This window comes from Notechis scutatus, chromosome 1 (assembly GCF_049901735.1).
Source record: "Notechis scutatus isolate UNSWTSFEM ecotype Mainland chromosome 1, rNotScu1.2, whole genome shotgun sequence".
Lineage (NCBI taxonomy): Eukaryota > Metazoa > Chordata > Lepidosauria > Squamata > Elapidae > Notechis > Notechis scutatus.
The window spans coordinates 261,522,503-261,549,076 of NC_142009.1; the positions used below are offsets into that span (position 1 = coordinate 261,522,503).

The window sequence follows — 26,574 nt, forward strand, 5'->3', positions numbered from 1 at the left end:
ATTAAAATGAATGAGATGATGTGAATGGAAGTTACATATAGCTAAGTCATAAAAGAGAATATTTGTAGCTTAGAATTGAAATGAGGGATTCATTGCCCAAACTAGGTAACACCATCAGTGCTGATGATGTTACCTAGTTTAGGTAATGAAATATCTGCAAGAAAACAACCAAACTCAGCACCAAGGATGCCTCATAACTAATTTATTCTGGACAGGAGATAGAATAAATCTTCTGCCATCAAATACATTTTATGAAATTCCCCAGTTCATCATAAAGCAGAATTTGCTAGCAGAATCCCATAGTGTTCTCTCACATTATGTTATTTTTGTAATGCTTTATAACAGGAGTAAAGAATCAGTGTCCTTCCAGGTGATGTTCGATTATAACATTCAGCACTTCCTTGAGGTTGCAGTTCAATAAGAGTTAGAGGGAAATGAACTTTCCACTTTCCATTATTGACTATTTATCTGGAAGGACCGTTTGGGGATTATTGCTTGGGAAACATTGTTCAAATTGTTCAAATACTTTGACAGAGCAACTGGTTTAGCCATCAATAACAAACAACTTTCCCCATTATAGCCAATCTAAGCTAGGTTAAGAGGTTTAAAGGGGTTAGAAGAACAATGTGGGGAAGAAGGAGAGAGCTATAAGGATCCACACACAGTTCACAAACAACAGGTTTTCAAGATATTCTTGAAAATAGATCCAAGAAATATTTTATAGGAAATGCTTCTCTGTCCAGAAGCTTCTGATGTCAGATTGCTTTGGCTGTTGTGTTTCTCAGCATTAGCAACTTTAAGTCACATGGACTCCAGCTCTGGAATTGGACGTTGAAGTCCATGCATTTTAACATTTGGCAAGCTTGAGGAACATTGCTCTACAAGCAGAAACCAATGACTTGGGAATAGTAGTGATGGGATAATTCAAATGAGGTTTCATTGATCATACATGTTTACATACTTATAACTCTTTATTGTCATGGGAGCAAGTCATGGAATGTGAAACCACATTGTTTCCTTTCTGGTAGATATCTGTCACAATTCTATCAATAATTTCTTACAGCTTAGAAGAATTATCCTTGAGTCTATTTTACCTAACTTTGCTTTGCGTTTAGCTGCCTAGTAGGATTGTAATTAATATAAACTTAGGCTTTTTAAAATGTTGCTTACCTATAAAGTAGTCTATATTCATAAAAATATTTACACATTAGCATGGCACCAACTACAGGATATGGTTTGTATTTGGTTGGCAAAGTTGAGCAAATATTTCTATTGATGTAATATCAGACTGTTTTTCTTTAAATAAAATGAATTCTATTTTAAAACAAACACTTGCATTTTATTTTTACATAAAGTTATTTAGCTGAGCAACAGAATTTACAAAAGGACAGACATACACCCAATACTTGAGATAAACTAATTCATATTCTTTACTTTTAAACAGATAGTTGTTCATATATTGAATATGTTCCTTTTATCCTAAGCATATTAGTTTGTTTCTATTTATAACTTGATGCCAAAGGCAGATTACAATGGGGGAGGGGGGGGGGCAAGAAAGTGTTTCTTTACAAGGCAGTGTGCTTTGTCTTCTCATTCTCAAGGAGCCAGAAAGTTTAAAGAGACAGCGGAAAAAATATTACATCTGAGTTATGCTTTCTCTTCAGAAGAAAGCTAGGATGCTATGTGCACCCTGGTTAAATATAAGCACTCTGAACCATATTGCTTTTTTAGGAGAGCCTTAGGAGTACAAGTAGTTGTCAATTATTCTCATTTGAGACATTAGTTTGGAAGTTACACTTTGACTCTTGGAGGGTTTCCTTGCCTTGTGTTGGTACCAAGCAAAGGAAAGACTTTTTTTTTAATCATTACTATATATAAGCTTTAGTCCCCATTTGTGTTTTCTTGTTTTTTGTCCATGTTGCTTAAATAAAGGTGTCTTTTTTTAGCTGAGAGATTGGGAACTCATTTAGACTAAAATGATACTCTTCCAAATGATTCTTTCTGCATGGAAGAGGAAAAAAAATAGCATAAAAGCACAGGCATGCATCTGAATGAGAATTATTTTTTTTTTATATTGACTCAAGGCTAAGCAAAATGGTTTATTGTAAAGCTTGGGAAGTTCTGAAAAGGCTATAAATAAGTGAAAGCACTTAATACTTTTTCTTCTCTTCAAAAATACATTTCCTTTCTCCACTAAATGGGTATAAATAAATTCACCTCACATGCACACATCTTTAGTTGTGGGTTTCTTTTTGCTCTTGTTATTAAATTGCTCAAACTGGGATTTCAGAGTAATCGTTTTCAATAGTTTTTCTATCTAAAGATTTATGTGTCTTTGTCGCAGGATCCACAGCCAAGAAAACCTGACTGAAGCTAATTGAATTAATTCACCACATCAATTTAACTATTGACAGAATTTCAGTTTCATTTTGATTTATCTACTTTGAGGGTCAGGAGTGAAGCAGTATACTCTGGAACAATAGATACCTCATCCACACAAAATACTTTCTATTGGCTCACCATATTCTTTATAGCAGTGTTTCTCAACTTCAACAACTTTAACATGGGTAGTTTACAACTTCATGCAGGCTGGCTAGGAATTCAGGGTGTTGAAGTCTACCCATTTTAAAGTTGCTGGTGTTGAAAAGCAATTTTACAGCACTGGAGTTAAAGCATTTCCCAGAAAGGCAGCAACCTAAGGGCAATATTGGTTGACTTTAGAAAGCAGTCAGGATTCAATTTGAGTGGTACTTGAGTGACAAATCTTTAGGAAATGCCAAGACTAGGCTAGATTGGGAAGTTTTTTTTTAAAAAAACCCACTACTTTTATAGTGTTGCCATGAAACCTATATCATGGATGAGCTATGAATTCATCATGTGAAAAGAATTTGGCTTCATTTCAGAGTTGCTTGTGACACAAATGTTAATATCATGGAGAAGTCTTTCAGTGAATAACAATATAATTAACTCTCTCTTCATAGTATTTGCTTTACTATACTGGTTTTAATCATAATCATTTCCCGATTCTCATTATTTCACCTCTACAATTACAAAGGTTACAAAAGTTAAACAATTACTTCTGTCCTAACCTGGTCATCTTCAAGGATCTTCACAAGATGAAAATTCTGTACTAAACTTATTAGCTCTGTGAATAGCAATAGACAATGAACTTATGATGTCCAGATACAAAAACAATGTCCTAAAGTTCAGATGACACAAATAATATTTGTCCAGGAAATGTTTTTCTATTTTCATGATCTATTATTGTCAAAACAGCTTTTGAAATACATATTTTGTTATTTCCTTTAACATGGTTGAATATATCTCATGGACAAAGCTATTAAATGCATTCAGAACATCTCGGTTCAGTGGTGGGGAACATGTGGTCTTCCAAAAGTCAATGAGCTGCATCTTTCCCTAATTCAAGTTCTCATTTAAACTTCTCATCCTACTCTAATCACAGCCTTTTCCCCATAATCTTTTCTTTTAGCCTTACTTTTTTTAAACTGATGCTAGGGTAAATGACTTGGAGCAATTGCAGTCCATCCAGAAGGGCTATGCAATGCTCTGGTTTTGGAGACAAAAATATGCTTTGCAGCCTGTTGGGGCACATATAGCACTTAGAAGCTCCTTAAAGCAGCTGCAGCTGTTTTCAGGCTCACACAGCTGCCGTCTGCCACAACGGCAGTATGATCTAAGAAAAAAGATGCATTTGAGGAGTTTAAGATTACTTGCTTGCATCCCGGGTTTATTCTGAACTACCTTTCTGGTTTCAAATAAAATAAACCACAATTATTTGAAACAGTGACAATTGATGCAGACATATCTTTGGAAGACAAAGAGCAGATTTTCCTAGGAAAAAATGACATAAATATTGAAGGCATTAACAGCAAAATAAGGTTTATTAAGTTTTCTCATTTCTCTTTACTTTGGTTTTAAATCACTCCTATAGAATACAGATTAACAAGGTTGGAAGGGACATTGGTGGGTTATAGTCTAATCCTCTGCTCAAGCAGGAGATTCTATACCATTCTGAACAAATGGCTGTCCAATTTTTTCTTTAAAACTTCAGGTGATGGAGCACCTCCAACTTCTGGAGGCAAATCATTCCACTTACTAAGGAAATTTCTCCTCTTAATTCTAGGTTGGATCTCTCTTTGTTAAACTTCCATCTTGTTACTTTTTCTCTTGCACTCAGGTGCTTTGGAGAATAGGTTTACCCCTCCTGAAACATTGGAAGAGTGCTATCATGTCATCCCTAGTTTTCTTTTCTCTTTGTTAGACTAAACTTTCCTAGTTCCCACAACTGTTCATTGTATGGCTTAGCCTCTAGTCCTCTAATAATCTTTGTTACTATTTTCTACAATCTTTGTAGAGTCTTAACATCTTTTTATATCACAGTGACAAAACTGGATGCAGTATTCCAAGTATGATCTTATCAATGCAATATAAAGCAATACTAGCACTTTATGTGATCTTGATATTATCCCTCTGTTGATGCAGCCTAGGACTGCATTGGCTTTTTTGGCAACTGCAGCATATTGTTGTCTCATATTTAAATGATTGTCTCTAGGCCTTCAAAACAATCAGACACAAACACATTTTTTCCCCTCAAACTATCACTCTGCTAAATTCTAACTAATTCTAACTAACTAATTTCCACAACACTATATTATGCCTTGGGATGTCAAACCACCTTGTAGGGCTGTATTACTATTACTATTACTATTATCCTTTTCATCTTTCCTATTACCTAATTGTTAATTAGGTATTTGTTGTTAATAGGTAATTGTTACCCTTGTTCTCGTTTAGACTGAAATAGGTGTTTCAGCCTTATAGCAAGAGCTCTTTAAGCCACAGAGAGTGGCATTTGAGTTATTGAACTAATAGTTATCAAGACAACATAAATGCTTAGTCACTTATTTCTTAGTTCCAGTAAACTAATGACATTTAAGGAGGACACAGAATTAAATTAATGTGGTATAGTAATTAAGAGAACCAGTTTAATGTTGTGATTAAGGCACCAGGCTAGAAACTGGGAAGGTATGATTTCTAACCCTGCTGAGCATGAAGCTAACTAGATGAGAACTGACTTTCTCCTTTAGTTTTAATCTAGAAGGTCACAGAAAGTTTTGTATATCATATAGAAATACACCTCTTTGAGAAGTTCAGATTTAGTTCTGGATCAAACTGAGAGGAGAGTTCTAGTGATTTGCACCCTGAATTTTCTGATTCAATCATTTATTTCATTGCATGGAATGAGACATTTAAGGGACAAGGAAAGGAAAATATGGTTTCTGAATTCCATTTAAATGTCCCTTGAGGACAAAATATATCTTGAAGAAACATAGAGCTATTGACTGTTCAAATTCCTCTGTAAATAAAATAAGGTGGCATTCCAAGTTCAATATAGTATTAACTTATTATTTTTTCTCTAAGAAAGGAGTTTGAACAGAAAGTTGCCTAAGAGTAGAGAAAAGAGCTCTAATTTTTCAGGAACTAAATAAAACTTTAAATATAATTCTGCACAATGGAGCCTAGATATGATTATTTACTAAGAACTAAGCCTTGATTACAAGTACATCCTGATCTGATTATCGTCATTGTATGAAGATTGAGACAGGAACGTGTGGCTATTATAAAGCAACTTGAATTAGAAGGTTATAGATGAGAAGTTTAACTTCAGAAGAAGATGAATTTAAGTGTTTCCTTCTCAGAGAAGTAATGCTTTTTTGAGATAGGATGATTTTGAGTAAACTAATAAAGGGAAAAAGCAAGAGCCTGATAGAATTTTAAGTAACTATTATTGTAGCTGTTTGAAACCAGTGCCTGTGAGCTACAAGATGGAGTTGATTCAAAATGGCAGCTGAATAACTAGAACTGATGTGGCTATAAGTTAGCTAATCTTTAGAAACCAACAAGAAAGAGGCAGGTAATTCCATCTTCCCTCCAGTATGAAGCTATTTTCTGTAAAACTCTTTGTGTTAGGTTGACTCAACCATTCATGTCCTCCCTCTTTATATTGACACAATGAATGCTTTAAGCATTCTCTAATGCAGGGGTGTCAAACTGGTGGCCCATGGGCCAGATGTGTCACATGCAGGCCATGCCCACCCCAACTCCGCAAAGGGGAAAAAAGGTCATGATACGTCACATGTCGGCAACGTGACACCACAAGTAAACACCCATTCTCTAGTGTTTTGTAACCTTTTTAATGACATTAGTCCCATCTTTTAGAAATCAAATCATCAGAGAGCACTGATCTGGAGTGTGGAAAGGGAACTTCACAAGGACAGTGGTGTCACCCAAGCAGGAAAAGCCCAAAGGGAACATCAGGCCAGCCATAAAACAAACTTGCATAGGAAAAGGAATCAAATAAAAGGTATTAAAGAAGCCCCTTAGACAAAAGCCCAAATAGTTAAGAAAACTAGGGAAACAAGAAAAGAAAGCCCTTACAAACACAAGACATGCCAAATCAGCAAAACAAACAGACAAAAGACACAAAATATATTGCAAAGGAGACAGACAGGAGATTGCCACAAAACAAATATAAGAAACCATTAAGCTAAAAGAGATTAGGACGAAACCGATAATGCAATCAAACCACCCCGCAAAGTCTGCCTTCCGCACCCTGCGGAGTTTACCCTCCGGCGGAAATGAAGACAACCCCTGACAGGATTTAAAACATTAAGAAATACAAACACAAGCATTCACACACAAAAGGGAGAAAAGAGTATAAAAATCAGGGACTTACCATATGAAGCCAGCTAGCCCAGGAACGCAGCCTCCTCGCGATCTCTCGCCTTCCTGAAAAATAAAAAGATCTGGCTTTCAAGCAGTTGTCTGTATCCTTGCGCCGGAGCTCTCCCAGCGGGAAAATTCAAACCCTCAGAAGAAAGGCATTTTGACAGCCTTTCAACAGGAGTTAACTGTGCAATTCATGAAATCACATTAAATTTAAGAATGTTCTGAAATTGTTGCTGGTTCTCTCTGCACAATTGGGAGTGTTGTGTGAATTATGTGATTTATATAGGAGAAATATCATTATCTGAACCTCTGTGGGCAGCATTACTTTACTTGTGGAGTGTTTCATTACTGATTTGGTACAGACAATTGTCTCTTGCTTATGTCAGCAGGATCACACTGTGTCAGTGTGCACAGAACAAGAAAAGTAATCTGTTTAGTAGACAACTCATAAAACACCAACAAATTTAGCTTGTCTTTGGAAACTTCTTTACCACATTTTGCAGGTTACCATATGCTTTGGAGCTATGTGTAGTATAACTTTCTACAACCAAGTTCCCTCTAGTTACTCTGGTTTAGTGCTCCCACTGCCATCAGCCAATGTGGCTACATAATTTCCATTGGCTTTAGGCAATATGTGGAGAATAGGTATTGGCGTTCAAAACTTCTAGAGGGCAGCATGTTCAAAAAACTATGATAGGTTAAAGAAAATCTTTTTACATTATATTTTGCCCTTAAGTTAGAAAAAATAATATCCTGATGAAGTTTCTTTTCTTTTTCTTCTTCTTCTCCTTCTCCTCCTCCTTTTTCTCCTCTTCCTTCTTTACAAAATTTAAAATGGTAGGCAGAAATGATATCCGTTTCTAAGTAAGAAATGATATCCATTTCTAAGATATATCAATGCAGAGGAATGGTAATTTCTCACAAGTATTATTGAGTATTCAGAATGGCTTTTGAAGACGAAGGAATAGCTGTAAACTAATTTGTACTTTGAAAAAATCCCTATACAGAAATTATACATGTCAATTATCATAAACAATCATTCTACACATAGATAAGATAATTTCACATTTTGGTTTGGGCATTTTTATCTGTATCTTCTATCAACACCATGTAATGTTGGTTTATCTCCTGAGTTAGGAGAGGCACATTTTTAATCTCCAGCTCTAGTATCCAAGAATTAGAGCACAATGCCTCTTTGCTCGCTCATTCAATAAAGTGGATATAAAGGGTTCCTGAGCACTGTTATTTGTAATGCAAATGTGAGTAATCAACATTCAGTTTTGCTACCCCATGAGTCAAAGCATTCCTAAACATTTTTCTTACAGAATAAGTTTAATTGGCCAAATTAAGGCTTTTTGTTTTTAATACAGAGGTGTGCTACCTTTTCCAGCAAATAATTATTCTTGATTTGTGAATGGCATGAAAGCAGCCATATTTTCAGAGCCAAAGAGCACCAGGAAAAAAGTCAGCATGGTCAGGTCAAAAGGTAAAATGGATTTAATTCATATTTTATTACAATGAATTCAATAATGCTCTATGTATTTAGCTATTTTTGGTACATTACAACTCCAGCTCACCAGTAGGCATTGGAGAGGATCTATGAATTTGGAAAACACATGAAGCCACCTACACATTCATATTTTCAAGCTTCAGTTTTGGTACTTATCCTTAGACTTATTGTTCCAAAGGGTTAAAACAAAGGAATTTCTAAGCAATTTGTTATGCATATACTGTAATACAGGGGTCCCCAACCACCGGGCCGCGGACCGGTACCGGTCCGTGGATCACTTTGTACCAGGCCGCAAAGAAAATAAAAATAAAAAAAATGGCGGCTTTCTTCGCCTTCGGTGAATGCTGCTGGGATCAGGGATCAAGGACACAAAGGAGAGAAGGGGAGGGAGGAAGCAACCAAAGCCTGTCCTACTCTCTGGCTCAGTGGCTTCGGTTTCCTCCCGCCTCGTTCCTCTCTCAGTCGCTCTCTCGCTCCTCCACCAGCCCAGGAAGAAACTGCTTCAAAGAAGCCGGCAGGGTGGCTTTTCCTGTCAGCGCAGCTCCCCCGAAGCGCCCGTTCACCCCCACCCTGCCACCAATCAATCCAGGTTCAATCCAGTGCTCCATTCTGCCTGCCTGCCTGCCTTCGTTTCTGGTTATTCGCCTCTTTTACTCAGCCGAAGCTGCTCCGAAACAACCAGAAACGAAGGCAGGCAGGCAGGCAGGCAGAATGGAACACTGGATTGAACCTGGATTGATTGGCGGCGGGGTGGAGGTGAACGGGCGCTTCGGAGGAGCTGCGGCGACAGGAAAAGCCACCCTGCCGGCTTCTTTGAAGCAGTTTCTTCCTGGGCTGGTGGAGGAGCGAGAGAGCGACTGAGAGAGGAACGAGGCAGACACCTGAGGGATGAGGCTGAGGGAGGGAGGGAGACACCTGAGGGATGGGGCTGAGGAAGGCAGGGCCGAGAGGCGGGGCTTCTCAGCCATCCTGCAGGGACTTGTCCTGAGCCGCGGAGACAGCCGTGGGCCGCCGCCGCCCAGCGCTCAGTTTTGAAGGCGCTCCTCAGCCCGGCGCAGTTCCTGAATCTGCAGCTGAAACCCTCCGTTTTAAATGTCCCAATAGAAGAGAATATCTGTCGCTCAGGGTTGCAATGAGGAGGCATTGGCGCTCCCTGAACTTGGTGGTTTGCTGGCAGACGTTTTATTACCCGACTAGGTAACAACATCAGATGTTACTAGTCAGGTAATGAAACGTCTGCAAGCAAACCACCAAACTCGGACTCCTTCTCTCCCCCCCCGCCAGTCCTTGAAAAAGTGTTTCTGCGTGAAACTGGTCCCTGGTACAAAAAAGGTTGGGGACCACTGCTGTAATACCATAGAAATTCAGGATAGACTGACTAACGTTTTCTGGAAATTTACACAGAAGCTGAATGAATAACATTTTTAATGATTGAGCTTTAAACTCTTCCAAATATAGACAGAAACTCACTTCAGGTGCTTCTCCATGGAACATCCCTAAAGTACTCTATAAATGTTAAGGACATGCAAAGGAATGAAGGTTCATATGGACAAAGAGTTTTACACTGCAAAGGTGGATGATGCAATTCTCTTTTGAAGTCAAATGAATTGCCTATAGGAAATTCACACACATTGCCTCAAAAGCACATCCACCAAAAGCCTCATATAGCTATTCAGATTGTTAGAAGAAATCTTAGAAGAGTCAATATCTTTTGAAAAAAAAAAGTGTATGTGAGAACAACCACCACAGCTCCCAAGTTATCACTTTTATCGCCCACTCCTTCCACTACTTCATAAGAACAGGTTGGTTTCTTTGTAGGGGAGATCACAAAGCCATTTCTTTTACTAAAAGTGTTTATTTTCTGCTTTTCCACTGTAAAATAATTTGCCCTAAGAGGGCTCATATAACAACAAAAGCAACAGCAATTGAACAGATACATCCAAAATAAAAAAAGTGAGAGCAGATCTAAACTACTATAAAATAAAGGATTATTTCAGAGGAACACGACAACTAGAAAAGTCAGCTGCTTGCTAGCAATAAAATATCTTTGGATAAAGGAAAAGTGAGGCTTAGTAGAGCACATGCCTTAGAGCAGGGGTGGGCAAACTTTTTGGCTCGGGGGCCGCATTGACTTTTAAAATTTGACAGACGGGCCGGGTCAGCACAAGATTTTTGGGAATCGCCCCCACCCTTCCCCCCTCTTCTCCTTCCCCTCGGAGGCCCCCTGAGTCAGGAGTTGCTACCGCCAGCGCGGCTCCGCGCGCTCCAGTCCTGCGTTGCCTCGGGAAGGGAAAGGCAAAAAGGAAGAGCCGCGGCGGTGCTTTGCAATGGGAGCAGCAGCACCGGAGGCTCAGGCTCAGCGGCTCCTGGTTTTGCCTTTTTCTTCCCAAGGCAACGCAGGACTGGAGCCGCACGGAACTGCGCCGGTGGTAGCAACTCCTGACAGCCCCAGCCGGACACCTGAGCGGAGCCCGGGCGAAACTGCCTGTTGCTGCTGCCGGAGCACTGCCGGGTCGCCTCCTCCAAGCAGCCTGCCCGCCCACCGGGCTTCCCCTCTGCCGCCGCGGCTCGGGGCCAGGCGCGAGCGCCCGCAAGTTAAAAGGAAGCCGGAAGTTGCTGGGAAGTTGCTCGGGTGCTGGGAGCAGGCTTTTAAAGTGCCGCCTGAGCAAAGTTTAAGCAGCCCGCCCGCCCGCCGGGCGGAATCCTTCCTGCTCCTCGGCGGGAAGACGCTCCAGCCTGCAAATTTTGCCTTTGCAAAGCCCTGGAAGCCCGGAAAACCGAGCAACTTCCCAGCAACTTTCCGCTTCATTTTAACTCGCTGCCGCCGCACGGCGAGGGGAAGCCCGGAGCGCCGCCGGGTTGCCTCCTCCAAGCAGCCCGCCTGCCCGCCCACCCACCGGGCTTCCTCCGCCGCGCGGCTTGGGGTCAGGCGCGAGCGCCCGCGAGTTAAAATGAAGCGGAAAGTTGCTGGGAAGTTGCTCGGGTGCTGGGAGCAGGCTTTTAAAGTGCCGCCGAGCAGGACCGCCGAGCCGGGAAACGGGGCACCAAGGCAGGGCAAGGCTCCACCAGCAGCGGCCTAGCTTTAGGTGGCTCCAAGCAGCCCGCCCCGCCTGCCGGGTGGAACCCTTCCCTCCTCGGCGGGAAGACGCTCCAGCCTGCAAGCTTTGCCTTTGCAAAGTTTAAGCCTGGAAGCCCCGGAAAAAATGGGGATCGGCGGGGACTCACCTTCGGAGAGGTCGCACTCGAAGGTGATTTCAATTCCCAGCCGAGGCCTTTGCAAATTTCTTTTCTTTCCTATCCCTAGATCGCTCCGCACTGTTTTGCAGCTTTGGGGGCCACGCGGCACAGGGCAATACGCCACGCCCAGCGATTTTTTTTCAGGGGCGGGCCGGATTGGACAGACCAATGGCAGCGATTTTTTTTCAGGGCGGGCCGCATTGGACAGACCAACGGGCCGGATGTGGCCCGGGCCGTAGTTTGCCCACCCCTGCCTTAGAGGATGGCAACCCAAGTTTTGATTTCAAGAAACTCCAAAATGTTAAAGACCATATTGAGCTACTGTATGTGGAACAATGAACTGTCTTAGGAGGAATGATATTTTTATTTGGTAGTTACATATAAAACCACAGTCCAGGGTTTATTTTTTTCCCCATCACAACAATCCTGTGTGGAATCGACTGAGAGTTATTAGCAAAAAAGTGAGATTCTGTGGTAGAAAGTCAAGTAAAAATATGAGTTTTCATAGTGATTTAGCATAAGACTGCTTCCTGTGAGTCTTTATGCAATGAGTTCTGCAATCAAGCTATCATCATAGCTTGATCTTAGAGATTATTTCCATGCTGTTGCTTGAATTTCTCTATGAAAGCTATTATATAACTCCTGGTAGGTTGTGAATCAGAAGGGAGTGATGGGCACAAACCATTGGAGATAAATGGTCCCTCAGAGACCAGGCTGTGTGACACAAAGATAATTAGTATTTTGAATTCCACTCAGAAGTCAATAGGTAACTAGTGCAGCTTGAATCATACAAGCATAATATATGATTGCCTGTACTGCTGCATTCTGGATCAACTACAATATATGTTCTGGATGGTCTTTAAAGGCAGCACTATGTAGAGCAAATTACAGTTATTGAAAACATGGAGACTCCTGATTCCCTATCTGCATTCATCTAAACTGGGGGGTTCAAGTTCATTGTGGGGAAGAAATTTGACCAGCAATTTCTTTTGTTGTTGCAGAGGTAAACATAGCTTCTTTCTTTCTGGTTTCATTTTGGTCTAACTTGGTTGGGAGAAAAATGATAACTCTGGTAAAAAATGGTCCCCAAAAGTTTTACACAATGGCCATTTTGTGTGTATATGTGAGTGAGAAAGAACATTGAAATAAAAATTATTTAATTGTTTTACATCTTCAAAAAAAGTTTGCCTCAAAGCTAAACACATGAAACAGGCTTATATGAATTAGATCATTGATCTTCTAGCACCATATTTCTTTTGCAAAAATATTTCCATTCATTATAGTAAGTTTGGTTGACATGGACTTTCGCTTAATTACTTGTGCTATGTAGGCAGTCAAGAGACTCGAAAGGGATAGCATTATTGAATTTATCTACCCCCTCCCCACCTTATAATAACAAATGCTAAATTTAAACAAAGCTGTAATGATCTAGTTAATATGAAGGTCTGATAATGCCTATAACTTTTAGCAGTAATTCTTCTGTGTTGTATAATTATAATTATAACTTAAGATGAAACAAAACTATCATTTTACAATGCTTTAAAATGAAGGGCCATTACTATTTGGAAGTTTAACATCTGTTGAAGTTAGTGGTCTTTGATTTGGTACCTAAGATTTGCACATTAAAATATTATTCATGACTGTGATTCTATTCAAACAGTTTACGAATAAAGGACTTTTTTGCAGGACTCAACATTTTCATAGGCTTTTTTCTCCGTAATGCTTTCATGGGTTTCTTTTCTATAGGAGGAATCTCCTTGGGAGTTTTCAATCCCCTTGCCAAACTGATATGTTCAGTGCAGAAATACTTGATATCTACTTGTGACAAATAAATAAGCATATTTTCAGACAAGTCCATACACTGAGCATGGACCCAGTGGCCCTCACCATTTGAACAAAATATCATGGCTGGTTTGTTGAGTTCTGTGGAGTACAAGGGCACCCAGGTGTTGATGTCAACATCACAATCTACACAGCAGGTGATCCAGTAGCCAGATTCAGACTCATTTTCATTATCATCTTCATTACAGGTGTCAGTATCTATGTCAAAGCTGAAAGTGAACTCCTCTGAATCTTCAAAAGGAGTGGACTCTCCAGCATCTTCTGTAGAGCTCTGACTACATACTTGTGCCATCTGTTCTAAGCTCTGATCATTTTCTGCCTGACATTTTAATATGTAGAAATAGTTTGCATCTGAAGCCAGTTGCCTATTGTCTCCTGGTATACCAAATAAAATGGATCCATTCCCCATATCATTCCCAAACCATAACTTGCAGTGCTTGATATCTGGGGTCCATTCTGGTGCCTCTTTTTCCACTATCTCTATTTTGTTATCATCTAAGTTAATAGTATTACAGACCATCCTTTTCTGGTTGTCAGAATGGTAACCTCCAACAACAACAAATTCATTTTCTCTGGTCTGAGTCATGAGGGCACTGGAGATTGAGATTCCTCCAGGCAAAATTACACAGCTCACTGCTGGACTGCCTAAGGGAAGATCAATTTTTATTTTATACAAATTGGGAGGTCTGATATTATTTTCCAGGGAATGTCCTCCTATGATATAGATAATATCATTTTGCACGAGAGAGAGATGAAAAGAAAAGCCATTCTGAAATTCTGGGAGAGCATATGAAGTACAACATCCAAATTCAGGGTCAACCAGAAATATATGTGGCATGCAATCAACCACACTATTCCACTTTTCAGTTGTCCTCTGCCCAAGAGCTATGTAAGATCTTCCCCCAATTATAACTATCATACTTTTGCCTTGACTGTGAACCACGTTAACAGTATGGCCATATCTGCCTTCAGGGACCTCTCCAACCAATTCTTTTTCAGTACATGTAAATGTGACCTTTTTGTTATTCTTGCTAGCCAGACATATAACATACAGTTTATCAGAGAGTTCATTGTTTGGTGTTTTCCCTCCATGAATGAGATATTGGCTTTTCTCTGACTCTTTGCTGGTGCAGATAGCAGGATATCGTAGGGGAGGAAGGTAGCAGGAATCCTTGGAAAAGTATGCTGGCTTCAATTTAAGTTCATCCTTTTTGAAATCAAGAAGGAAAACCCCAGTAGGACAGGACCTCTTTGGCCAGCCCTTCTGTCCAAATAGGAAAACTTGTCCATCAAAGTTCATCAAAGAAAATCCTGGTTGAATCAGAGAAGAATTGTTAATGGTTGATATCATCTGAAGAGACATCTTGTCTGGCAAAGAAGCCATGCTGTTTTCTATTTCTAAAAAACAGAGAACAAGAACACAAACCATAAGGATTAGCAATTCAATTCCCATTCAGATATGTGACATTGGCTGAACAAATGCAATACATTCTATATGGAGCTGCCCTTGAAAACTTTCTAGAAATTGCAACTAGTACAAAATATGGCATCTAGGCTGCTAACCAATCTAAGGAACAAGAATAATATGAAGCCTACATTTAAATATCTGAACTGATTATGATTATCTACATGGGCACAATTTAAGATATTGCTGTTAAACTTCAAAGTCCTTGAATGGCTTATGCTTAACTTTCTGAGGGTTTCCTTCTCATCTGGTGAGAATTTGCCTCTTTACTTATATGAGCGTGAACAACCCTTTAGCAGATGCTCAGAAATCTGGTATGTGATTTAGGGTGTGTCCCATGTTGTTCCACACTGTGGGAAGCTCTCCACATAGAGGTGTTTTTGCTTTCCATTCTCTCCATATTTAGGGCAATGGCAAAAATGCATCTCTTTCATTAAGTTTTTAATTGATAATTAAACAGAAATGTGGGGTTCATACTTAGTAATGATAGTAATAACAGCACAACAACAACCTTGTGACCCCAACATCATTGCCTTCAACTGAAGTAATACCTTGTGATTTTTTTTCTTAATTCCTTCAGAAAAATGCTAAGAACCTGGCAACAAAAAGAGTGGTAAAATGAATATCCAAAATAAGACACAATAGAGAGAGATTGGGCTATCTCACTTAGTCCTGCTGCAGAGGAATAAATGTTTAGTGAGGTTTTACAAGAGCAGAAAGAGTGGTAAAATGAATATCCAAAATAAGACACAATAGAGAGAGATTGGGCTATCTCACTTAGTCCTGCTGCAGAGGAATAAATGTTTAGTGAGGTTTTACAAGAGCAGAACTATAATAGAACCATGCATACCACTTTTTGCTCAGCTGAATAAAAAGAGAGGGAAGACTGGAAACAATAAATGAACAGCAGGACTGATCTTTCAAATTGGATCAGTTCTGCAGCCAGATGTTGAGGAAAGAGGAACTTGGACTACATAAACTGTCCTCAAGCTAAAGCCTTGGCTTATGTAGATCTCATCCCTCTGGTACTTTCCATGTATAATTTATACTGAAACCAATAGGATATGGGTGAGAAAACTGCCATAATATTCCTTTCATTTCAAAGATAAGGCTAATCTACTGAGTCCAATCTAATGCCCACTAAATAGTAATGTGTGCATGTATAGACTAAGCTGTAAATGTCATGATTTCCTTTTCCAGAACTTTTTTGTATGGAACTCAGAACTTTTTTTAATTTGGTGTGGATTACATTAAGAAAATGCATTATGTTTTCATGCTGGTTAGTTGTAGTTTCATTATATGTTGCAAAAGTAATATATGAAATGGGCTTCATTTTCATATTGGCTCACAACTCTTACAGGAATTGGCTGGGCTGGGCCATTCAGTTTCATATACATACAATATGTTCTCCTTCCTTCCCCTTCCCTCCCAGATGGCTAGATAATGAATGGACCAGATTTAGGTTGATTCCAAATCATAATAAGTATGAATGGCTCCAAAGATGTCATTAACTCTCTATTCTTAATCTTATTCACCCCACACACACCTAACATCAGTTATGATTTATAGCCTTACAAGTTCTTAGTATAGTGCTAAAAATGCATTGCAAATTCCTTAATCCCAGTCTTCCATTTTTAATTGCAATTATTTAGCAAGTATACACATGGCCAGCTTACCTGTTAGAAGTATCTCATAGTCTCAATTTATATAGTACGTTGCATGACAAGGCAGCACTTATTGAGGGTACAACTTATTGGCCCCCAATAACTCATAACAAATAGTTGTGATGGTTGGCATCATTATGTGCTCACATACATAGATGGACATAAATTTATTTTTTGACAGCAGCTATTCTATACAGATAGTCCTTGACTTACAACCATTTATTTAGTGACTGTTCAAAGTTACAACGGCACTAAAAAAAGTGATTTATGACTGTTTTTCACACTGAGAGCTCTTGTCGCATCCCCATAGTCATGTCATCAAGATTTGGACGCTTGACAACTGGCTCACATTTATGACAGTTACAGTATCCCAGACTCATGTGATCACCTTTTGTGATCTTCTGACAAATAAAGTGAATGGGGAAGCTAGATTCACTTAACAACCATATTACTAACTTGACATCTGCAGTGATTCACTTAATGGCTATGGCAAGAAAAACCGTAAAATGGGGCAAAACTCACTTAACAACTATCTCACTTAGCAATAGAAATGTTGGGCTCAGTTGTGCTTGTAAATTAAGGACTACCTGTATTTAGCATAACAGTCCCTGAAGAATTTTGTATGCATGAGTGTGCATGTGCGAAATATTTTCAGAAAAAATTCAATGGAGAAAAAGACATTAGGAGACAGTGCTAGAACTGCTTTTTTCTTTCTTACCTAAACATGGATGATTATCTTTGTCTTAAACATATTTTAAACCTCCATTCCCAATGCTAGTTCTCATGATGTCACTAGTCTGATGTGCAACTAGGGGTGGGATTCTACTGGTTTGGACAGGTTCTATAGAACCGGTTGTTATGATTCTGTTCAGTTTGGAAAACTGGGAAATCATGTCCCTGGCTGGCCCCACCCCTCTCCTTCGCTCCTCCCCTCCCTGCCTAGCGGGCATGCCCGACATCACTGCTGCCCATTCTTCCCTGCCCAGTCACTCCTTAAGGTGTTTTTTCCCCTCCCGACAATCAGCTGTTCCTACAATCAGCTGTGCTGGGATTCCCCTCGCTTACTTACTGCTTTGCCCAGGAGGCTTCCCTGAGGCCCAGGAAGGTAAAAAATGTAGGGGGGCCCCAGCCCCCCTGCTCCCCTGCTCCATTTTTTGCCTTCCTGGGCCCCAGGGAAGCTTTCTGGGAGCAAAAATGCCCCCCCCCGGAGGCTTCCCTGAGGCCCAGGAGGCCCCAAAATGGGGGGGAGGGGGTGCTGCAAAAAAGCCATGCCAACCCAGGCACATGACCATGCCCACCTAGCCATGCCCACAGAACCAGTTGTTAAAAAGTTTGAATCCCACCCTTGTGCACAACTATATTTAATATGCATTAGGTTCCATACATTCTAGGTGTTCAAGACAGCAGAGGTTTACATGGTGATAGTATTTTTATTTGAAATTCAAGGTAAGAGCGTCTTCTGGATTTAGCAAATAGGATTAACCGGTTAATTGCAAGGTCTGATAGATTGAAAAAAATACAGAAATGTGCACATGAAAAATATAAATCAGCATGAATAATGAAGAAAAGATGATACCTTTCAATTGTGAGCCAGGTTCTGTAGTGATTTCCTCCTTGCCCTGAAGCCTAGTGGATGGACAGAGAGAAAGGGCAGGTTAATGCTTCAGAGTATTAATTCTCCTGTTATACTAACAGATGATGACCATGGAAAGCACTGAATTCCAAGTGAATTTATATTTATTTTCTTAAAATTCCTTAAAAGTATTTGATTTTTTTAATCACAAAAACATCATTAAAATGAAGAAAAAATTACATGGAGTATATTAGATAATGTGTAAGTCCAGTTTGGAAAATTACAATGAATGTACAATATGATATTTGTGTATGCCCATGTGTGCCTACTATTCATTTATATGAAAGTGTCTGTGTGTGTATTGCAGAACTCTTGGCCACTTTTATAAGTAATGCACCCAAGTTCTTTTAGAGATTTTTGTCTACTCTGAGGTTCCTGAAACATGCATTTATAATTTCTCAAAATAATTTTTTCCCCTTCAGAAAGTGCATATATGTTAGTTTTGGGACCTACCTGGATAATGGAGAATTTTGCTTCGTATGGTTATATTTGCATCAAAAACAGAGAATCAAATGTCAATACTTGTGGATCTTTCTTTGACTGCTTTGTGGCACAGAAATGAAGCAGGCAGGAAAAGTGTTTGTGTAATCTGCAGATGTGTTCTTGAGGGCTTCTTGATTGATGTGACTAACTGACTGTGACCATTTCCCCCACTTCAGATGGTGTAGAAGGGAGCTTACCACTCATTTACAGCTTTAACCCTTTCAAGTCCTAGCAGTCCTGAATCCTGAAAAGCGACTAGTCTTAGGATATTTTTCTGTAAAGAAAAACATTAATTCATGGCAGCCTGGATGATCTGAAACATTGCAGATGTTTTAGAAGTTTGTGAGCTATAACTTACAATTTTCAATGCAAATTATTTTTTTTTAGAAAAAGAAAGGAACAAATATAACATATTTACCACAAAGAGCGAAAAAGGTGAGAATCTGTTTATACCTTGAACAGACGACAGCAATTATACTTACACAAAATATATAACTGAGCATCACTCAGAGGCATATCTCTATGATATTCTTAAAACTAAGGACACAACAATCTATTTAGATGGCCTAAATATAGAAGTGCAGCATGGTTAATATAAGTTGCTTACACTCTAAATCAGGGGTAGTCAACCTTTTTATACCTACCGCCCACTTTTGTATCTCTGTCAGTAGTAAAATTTTCTCTAACTGCCCACCGGTTCCACAGTAATGGTGATTTATAAAGTAGGGGACATAACCCCTACCGCCCACCATGAAAGCTGGAACGCCCACTAGTGGGTGGTAGGGACCATGTTGACTACCGCTGCTCTAAATAAAGACAATTTCCTCCCTCCTTCCCTTCTATGGAGGTATGTGTAGTACTCAGTTCTCCAAATATTCCAACAATAACCCTGTAAGGCAGATTGGTTTGAAGGAAAGTGATTTGCTCATAGTCCATGTGACTGGGGGGAGATTTTAATCTGGTGCTAACGATACTAAGCTGGATTGCTTAATAATAGGGGTGGGACAGGGTGATACCTATAAGTATAAAGTAAATGATACTCAAACATTTTTGTCTGCTGTCCATATTTCTTCATCTTAAGAATCCATGCAAATATTTTAGATTTTATACCTTGAAAATGAAACGAGTGACTAGCCATTATTTGGGTTGTGTCTAATATCCAAGTGAAATTATCTATACTCCTTTGTGAATTCAATAAACATTATAGGCATCTGCAGGATTCATCGGTTTCATCAAAATGATAAAAACAACATTGCCAATTCACGATGAAAGTCTCACCCTTTTCATGATTCATGACATATACAAAGGGAGGAGGTTACACCAGGTTGATGAGGAATTGCTATCATTTGCCCCCTCCTTCCTGCATTTCCCTCTAGACACCTGATGTCAGGAATCGGCACCATTTTGTCTCTCCATAGCTATAGATGCTAGCAATCAGGACTGATCATCTGTTGTAGCACTAGTTGAAGATGAAACTTCCTTATTATTGATAGCTTCTTCTCACTTCTTTCTATTGCCATCTTCCATGCCTTCAAGCTTGATTGGGAGATCACATATCTGAAGGATGGGAGGTTGTGAACTTGGAGAAAACTTTAACATTTTCCAATGGGTGATAAATCTCTGTGTATAAAGAGCCTGTTTAAGATCCGACAAGTGCTTTGAACAGAATTACCTAGACTTTATATAGGCTGCTGATTTTTCAATGCCAGATGTCTGTCTCTCTCACAACACAAGCAAGGCAGGATAATGTTCAATCACTAAAAGGGAGAAAGTGGACCCACAGCAGCCTGTTGTGATCAACAGGGCCAGCATTAGGCTAAGTAGGTACTAACCCAGGGGTGCCAACTTTTAAATGGCACCAACATTGAAAAAAAACCTCAGAAAAACACAATAAAAAGCAAAAAGCAGTAATTATGCACGCTGTGAAGCAGCATGTTTGCCCGAGGGTTAAATATAATTTTGCAAAATTGTTGCCAACAACAGCAATGGGTGCTGTTGTAATCAAAATGAAAGTTTTGTACTGAAAATAGGGTGAAAATGTCTGGAAAAAAAAGAGAATTGTCTGGGGTTCAAAACCATAAATGTAATGCTCAAGAAATTTAAGGGAAAAAAAAAAAGAATAGAAGGACACCTTTTTAATATTCCTAGCAAAATCAGAAAATAAGCCAAACATAGGGGGCACCAATCTATGACTTGCCAAAATATCTAAAGTTGACCTTGATGACTAATAGGAACTGGGAGCATCATATTCCTGTCTACTTCATCCACCATGTCATCAGAATAGTGTTCAGGATAATCTTCCTGACAAAAGATGTGTCTAGAACAGTGGAAATGATTCCACTGTGAATTGGGGATGAAACAAAGCAATATTATAAGAAAACCCCATCGTTACGTGAATTAATATGAGGATGAGTCCTTAGTTCAATTTTTTTTTCATAACTCTTGTTTTAACTTGGATATCCAAGTATTTATTCTGCTTATTTTCTTTTTTGCTGCTAGCCAAATTGTGTTGACTAAAGAACCATGACATAATGTTACAGTACACCACATATAAATGGGTAATGTGTTGCTAGGGCTAAGCTACATTTTTCAGTGTTTAATGGAATTAATAACTGTGTAATTGAAAGCACGCTAATCCTCAAGTGACCTCAGCTGTAGCATTCCTTATTTGAATGCTACAATGGGGGGGAGGATTCTCATTTGGAGACACATAAATTGATTCTGCACAATCTGCTGATGATCAGCAAAGCTTAATGAATGATAGCCTCAAGTAACCTCATTACAAAGAACATGGATGGATGAGCAGTGAAATGCATATTTTTCAAAGGAAAGAAAGTGGCTTCTGCTCCAGTGAATCATTTTCAGTTTCTCTCCAGAGCTTCCAGTATGCTATTTTCCATGCTTAAGAGAACTTTAGAATAAGATCTGTTATTATTATGAACAATTCTTGGGAAAAATGTGCACATTTGATTAATGAAATTTCATGCAGAAGAGACCAGTGATGCCATTTACAAGATCATAGATAGCTGAGTCACACTAGAACAAATGAGGGTGGTTCCTATGTCCTCTTATATAAGATGTTGGTAAATTCAATGGGATTTCTTATAGGCAAATGAAGGATTGCTCTGTTGAGTTTCCAAAAGATAGGCCACGATCCAGATAGGCCTAAGCTTGCTCTCCACACTCCTGCCCTCCTGTATGATCTTCTTCCTTGCCCAGAAAATACATTTAGGCAAAGAGTTCTAACAGATATACAGAGATACACCATTCTTATAATACCCCTGATATCTGTAGTACTTGAGAATTGTTAATTAAATAAACAAAATGTGTGCACATATTAATTCTGCCTCCACTTGACAGAAAAACAAGAATTTAGGACTATTCTCTTCCCACCCTATCTGTTTCTTTGAAAGCAATACTTCTTAATTCAATAATTATTTTCTTCATTTTCAAAAGTGCCTCTGATTTCCTCACTTTTATGGCACCAACAGGCCTATCTCCCCAACATGTTTCTTTCATTTTATCCCCAGAGATAATCTTTTAGCTATAGTGCTTTAACAGCAATTATTCTACACACCATCAAAGGTGACCATATGAAAAGGCTTATCACGCATTGGATGGAAGTTAGGATACTTGGATGGAAGTTAGGATGCTGGGAACAGAGGTAGTAAAGGCAGAATAGCGATAAACAAAAGGGATAGCAGATTTCATGCCAATGTGATCTTCTGTGAACCCCAGGTTGGATGGAAAGCAATCCAGCTGAACAGTGGTTAAAAAAAAGATTGACTTAGATATCAATTGGTTTTAATTTAAAAATTGATAACTGCCAAGGCTAAATGCACCTGACACTTTTAGAGTGGCTATTAGCTGATTCAAATAACCATTGCTTCTGGGTAGACTGTCCTGCTTGAGCCAAAATTAGGATGGGCCACCTACTATTTTTGAAGGTTAGGAATATATAATATTGCTTTCAGCATGCCCGGATCTGATTGGAAAGGCAGCCTCCAATTGCTTTCTCTTGCTCTGCATAAAGTTATTGTTTTTCAATCTCAGCTGATTATCATTAATTAGATGCACTACTGGATCCTGCACTGGGCAAGAGTTAGACTGGAGAACTTCTGGTACATTCCACCTTCTTTTTGTGAAGCCATACATTGCAATCTGTCTGCTGTGTTTCATTTTTTTCATTTTTCTCCCTTTGGTCACCATCCTCCACAGCCATTTGGTCCTAGCATGTTGGGCTGACCAACCACTTGGCAAGAATACTTCCATTTAAAGTCATGGTGTGGACAAGAGAAGAGTGGTTAATGGTTGGATTTCCCCATCAGTGGGACAGTGAAATGATTAATCTTTCTATATCAAACAACAACTCAGTTCACCAATGAGTTTGAGATATGATTGGACAGTAAAACTGCTTTTTGTTTTGCTTCACTTTACTAGTTCATTGGTAATCTAGTGAAATGGTTGAATGATGAAACCTGTCGAACAGACTTGACCAGTTTCTCCTATCTCATCTAACAGCAAGAATGGTAATGTTATGTAGTTTTGTGTAAGACTGCTAAACATCTGTCAAGAAGAGCACCAGTTTCAAAGAAAATCGCAAACCACATATCTTCAAAGACGCACTGGCAGAAAGGATTACAATTCATGGGTTGGACAAAATACCAAGGGAGAAGCTTCTGCATAAGATGCAAGTGGTTTACAACTGCTATGTGGATAATCTCTGACTGTCTGTTTCTCAATGGTAGCACTTCCGTTTGGGTACACAGCTGTCACTGAATCTACCATCTGTGTGTAGAACATGAGATTGAGTGGTCTTGGAACAGTCACAAGCCTTCAGTGTAACTTATCTCACAGGGAAACAAATTCTAGCACCTAAATTTCTGCTACAAACATTCATTTATCTCCTTTTATAATTACACACCATGTGCTGAAGCACAAAAAATACAATATTTATATATGATGTTTATAATGGAAGAGTTGCTTTTCTTGCCTACTAATTGAAACATATCTTTGAGCATATCAGAATTTCATATTGACCATTCATATATATATTTGCAGTAAGAATTAAAATATTTTATTGCAATTACTTGTCTCAATTAGCTTGTAACTGTCAAGAGTCAGGGAAGCCAGAAGATCCAAGCAGTTCAAATGTGTGTAAAGATTTATTGCAAGCTTAAGCTGTCTACAAGAATCTGAATAACTAATGGTCCAAGCAAATTGGTGGTAGGTAAGAGTCAGTGGAATTCAAGGTGGGCTGGAGTTAGATTTCTTTTGGGCATGAAGGGGCGTTTGACCAATGACACATTTGACCCCTTCCTTGGGTTTAGCCTGGTCATCTCCTACAGTGACATAATCTTTTATTGATTCACTATGCTCCTTAATATCAGTCATGAAACAATATTTAATTGTGAGTCACCAGAATCAAGTACAGTGTATGAGACAGGTGGCCTTATACATGAAGTAAAAATAAATAATAATTAGACTCATAGCAGATATTTTGACAGAAATGTTTATTTAGATAATATATTCTTTTCTTAAAACCATTTACTTAAAAGTAAGCCCCAGGGAATTCCACAAAAAACCAGACAAATGACTAGGAAGATAGTCTAAATCTCCTACTGTATATGCTTTGTTCTTTCTCTCTTTTGGACAAAATGACTTCTTTCTATTTCAAAAGAAGAGTAAAAATTAAGGTTTAAAAGGTTATTACTTACTTAATTATATACCTGTGCTGCTCCATTCCAAATAGTGTACTGCATTATTCAGACACCAATCAGCAGTCACATCTATTATTTGCACTACTCGCTATTCAACATAGAATATAACACTATGTGTTTGCTCATGAACCAGAAACAAAGGAAGTCATGATGGAATCGGTTATGGGCAGTTTTGTGTCACAGGTTTAATTCTGGTATAGGCAGCAGTATAATATGGAATTGGCTGCTGGCATCCAATAAACAATAGCATAAAAGTCCTGAAAAAGAATGTATTCTTTTGAAAATTGCACATAAACAGTGAAAGTAATGTTTAAAAGGAGTTTACAATGGTAGGAAAGGTTTTATTAAGAAACTACTATGTAAAATTAGAAGAAATATCACACAGAGGCCATCTACGTAAAAGCAATTGGCAACAGTAGAGTCACATATATACTTAAGAATTTTTTGTTTTCTTTAAATTGTAAACAGTTAATTCAGTGTTAAGCTAATATGAACTATATTCTACTAATTCATATAAAATTAGTCTGAATTTTCTCTCTTGTGAGGTTTAAGACTGTCTTTTCTTTCATCATGAACCCAAAAGTCTATTGGTAACGCTTAAGGCAACATGTAAGAAGCAAATGATCATCTCTAATGTTCCCCTTCTCTACATGTGCAGGTTCACTTCTAATCATGTAAACAGTTCCACTTATATTCACAGTATTGTAAATAGGACCTGTTTCTTCATGTTTTGCTATTTTTTTTCAGAAAATCAGAACAGGGAAGGTAAGTCTGAGAAAAGTTGGGTCTGCATTAGTATGTTCCTCCTGAGTAAACCCTGTTCTTTCACACACAAACTTACTTGTAACCAAGTAAGCACAAGTTTTCTTCAGTTCATTAGTGTAATTTTGGTCTCTGAAGAGAATGAATATGAGGGATCAGATATCCTTGCTTGTCAGCAAATCTTCTGAGAGTTACCAATAGAGGTGAAACTAATTATTTTTACATGCCTCAATTGGAGACCAAAAAATAAATTGTGGATAGGCACAGTAGGTTAAACAGAAGTTTTGAATGCTCCAACATTGGAAGTTTTAAGAAGAAGTTGGACAACCATTTGTCCGAAATGATATAGGGTCTCCTGCTTGAGCCAGGGGTCAGCCTAGAAGATTTCCAAGATCCCTTCCAACTCTGTTATTCTGTATTCATCCTTTATAACAATTATCACCAGGGAGGAGAGCAATAATTGGCATCTATGAAACAATACAAAATGGTTTTTTTAGGACTACATGTGGTCTTTCACATTTTCCAGTGGGAGATTCTATATAAGGGAATATTCATGACTCTTTATTATTTCTTGGATACTCGTATGTCAAAACAATAACTCTTAGGAAAATCTACAAGCAAATAGCATACGACAAATGGAACTTTAGAATAATGACTATAATAACGGAACAGTAATGAAAAATAAAATAACATTTCTTCCTCTTGCAAAACCACAAGTATTTGCATAAACCACTCTAATGGTCTGGTAAATGATTATCTGCACAGTCAGTCCCTAGAGAGATTAATATTATTTTTGTTTTTGTGAAACTTTTAAAAAAAGCTTTTTTTGGTATTTTTAAAAAATCATTGAAAACAATGTTTATTTTGTTCCCGTTGACATCATCTTTCAGTTGGTAGTCAGAAGTCCTGCTATATCCTATTTTGAGAACATAATATTTACAACCATAAACTTGAACTTGGGCACCTGCATTCACCCAGCCTTAATGAAGGCTTGTGTGCTCAGATCATACTTAGTATCTCCACTAAAGTGTTAGATTTGGATTTGGTAGTCTTAGCTTGAAATTCCTACTGGATCGTGGATCTCCCTAGGTATCAGCCTTGTGAAGTACAAATAGTCTTTGACTTGTGGCCAATATTGAGGCATTTCTGTTGTTAAGCAAGACAATTGTTAAATGAGTTTTGCCCCATATTATGATTTTTCTTACCAGAGCTGTTAAGGTAATCACTGCAGTTGTTAAGTTAGTAACATAGTTGTTAAATAAATCTGCTTTCATTGACTTTTGTTGTCAGAAGGTTGCAAAAGGTGATCATATGACCCATGGACACTGCAACCATCATAAGTCTGAATCAGTTGCTAAGGGTCTAAATTTTGACTATATGACCATGGGGATGCTGTGACATAACTGTGAAAAAATGGTCATAATTCACTTTTTTAAGTGCCATAGTAACTTCAAATGGTCACTAAATGAACAATTGTAAATTTGTCTTCTTGGAAGAAAAGAAGGATAGAC

General features: G+C 38.7%; 1 protein-coding gene across 1 annotated transcript; it reads right to left on the minus strand.

Moving 5' to 3' along the window:
- Nucleotides 1-12,875: 12,875 nt before the first annotated feature.
- On the minus strand, nt 12,876-14,720 carry RAG2 (recombination activating 2). The gene has a single exon (XM_026664615.2). The coding sequence runs from the start codon at nt 14,718-14,720 to the stop codon at nt 13,143-13,145; it is 1,578 nt and encodes a 525-aa protein (XP_026520400.1). The 3' UTR covers nt 12,876-13,142.
- Between the last annotated feature and the right edge of the window lie 11,854 nt (nt 14,721-26,574).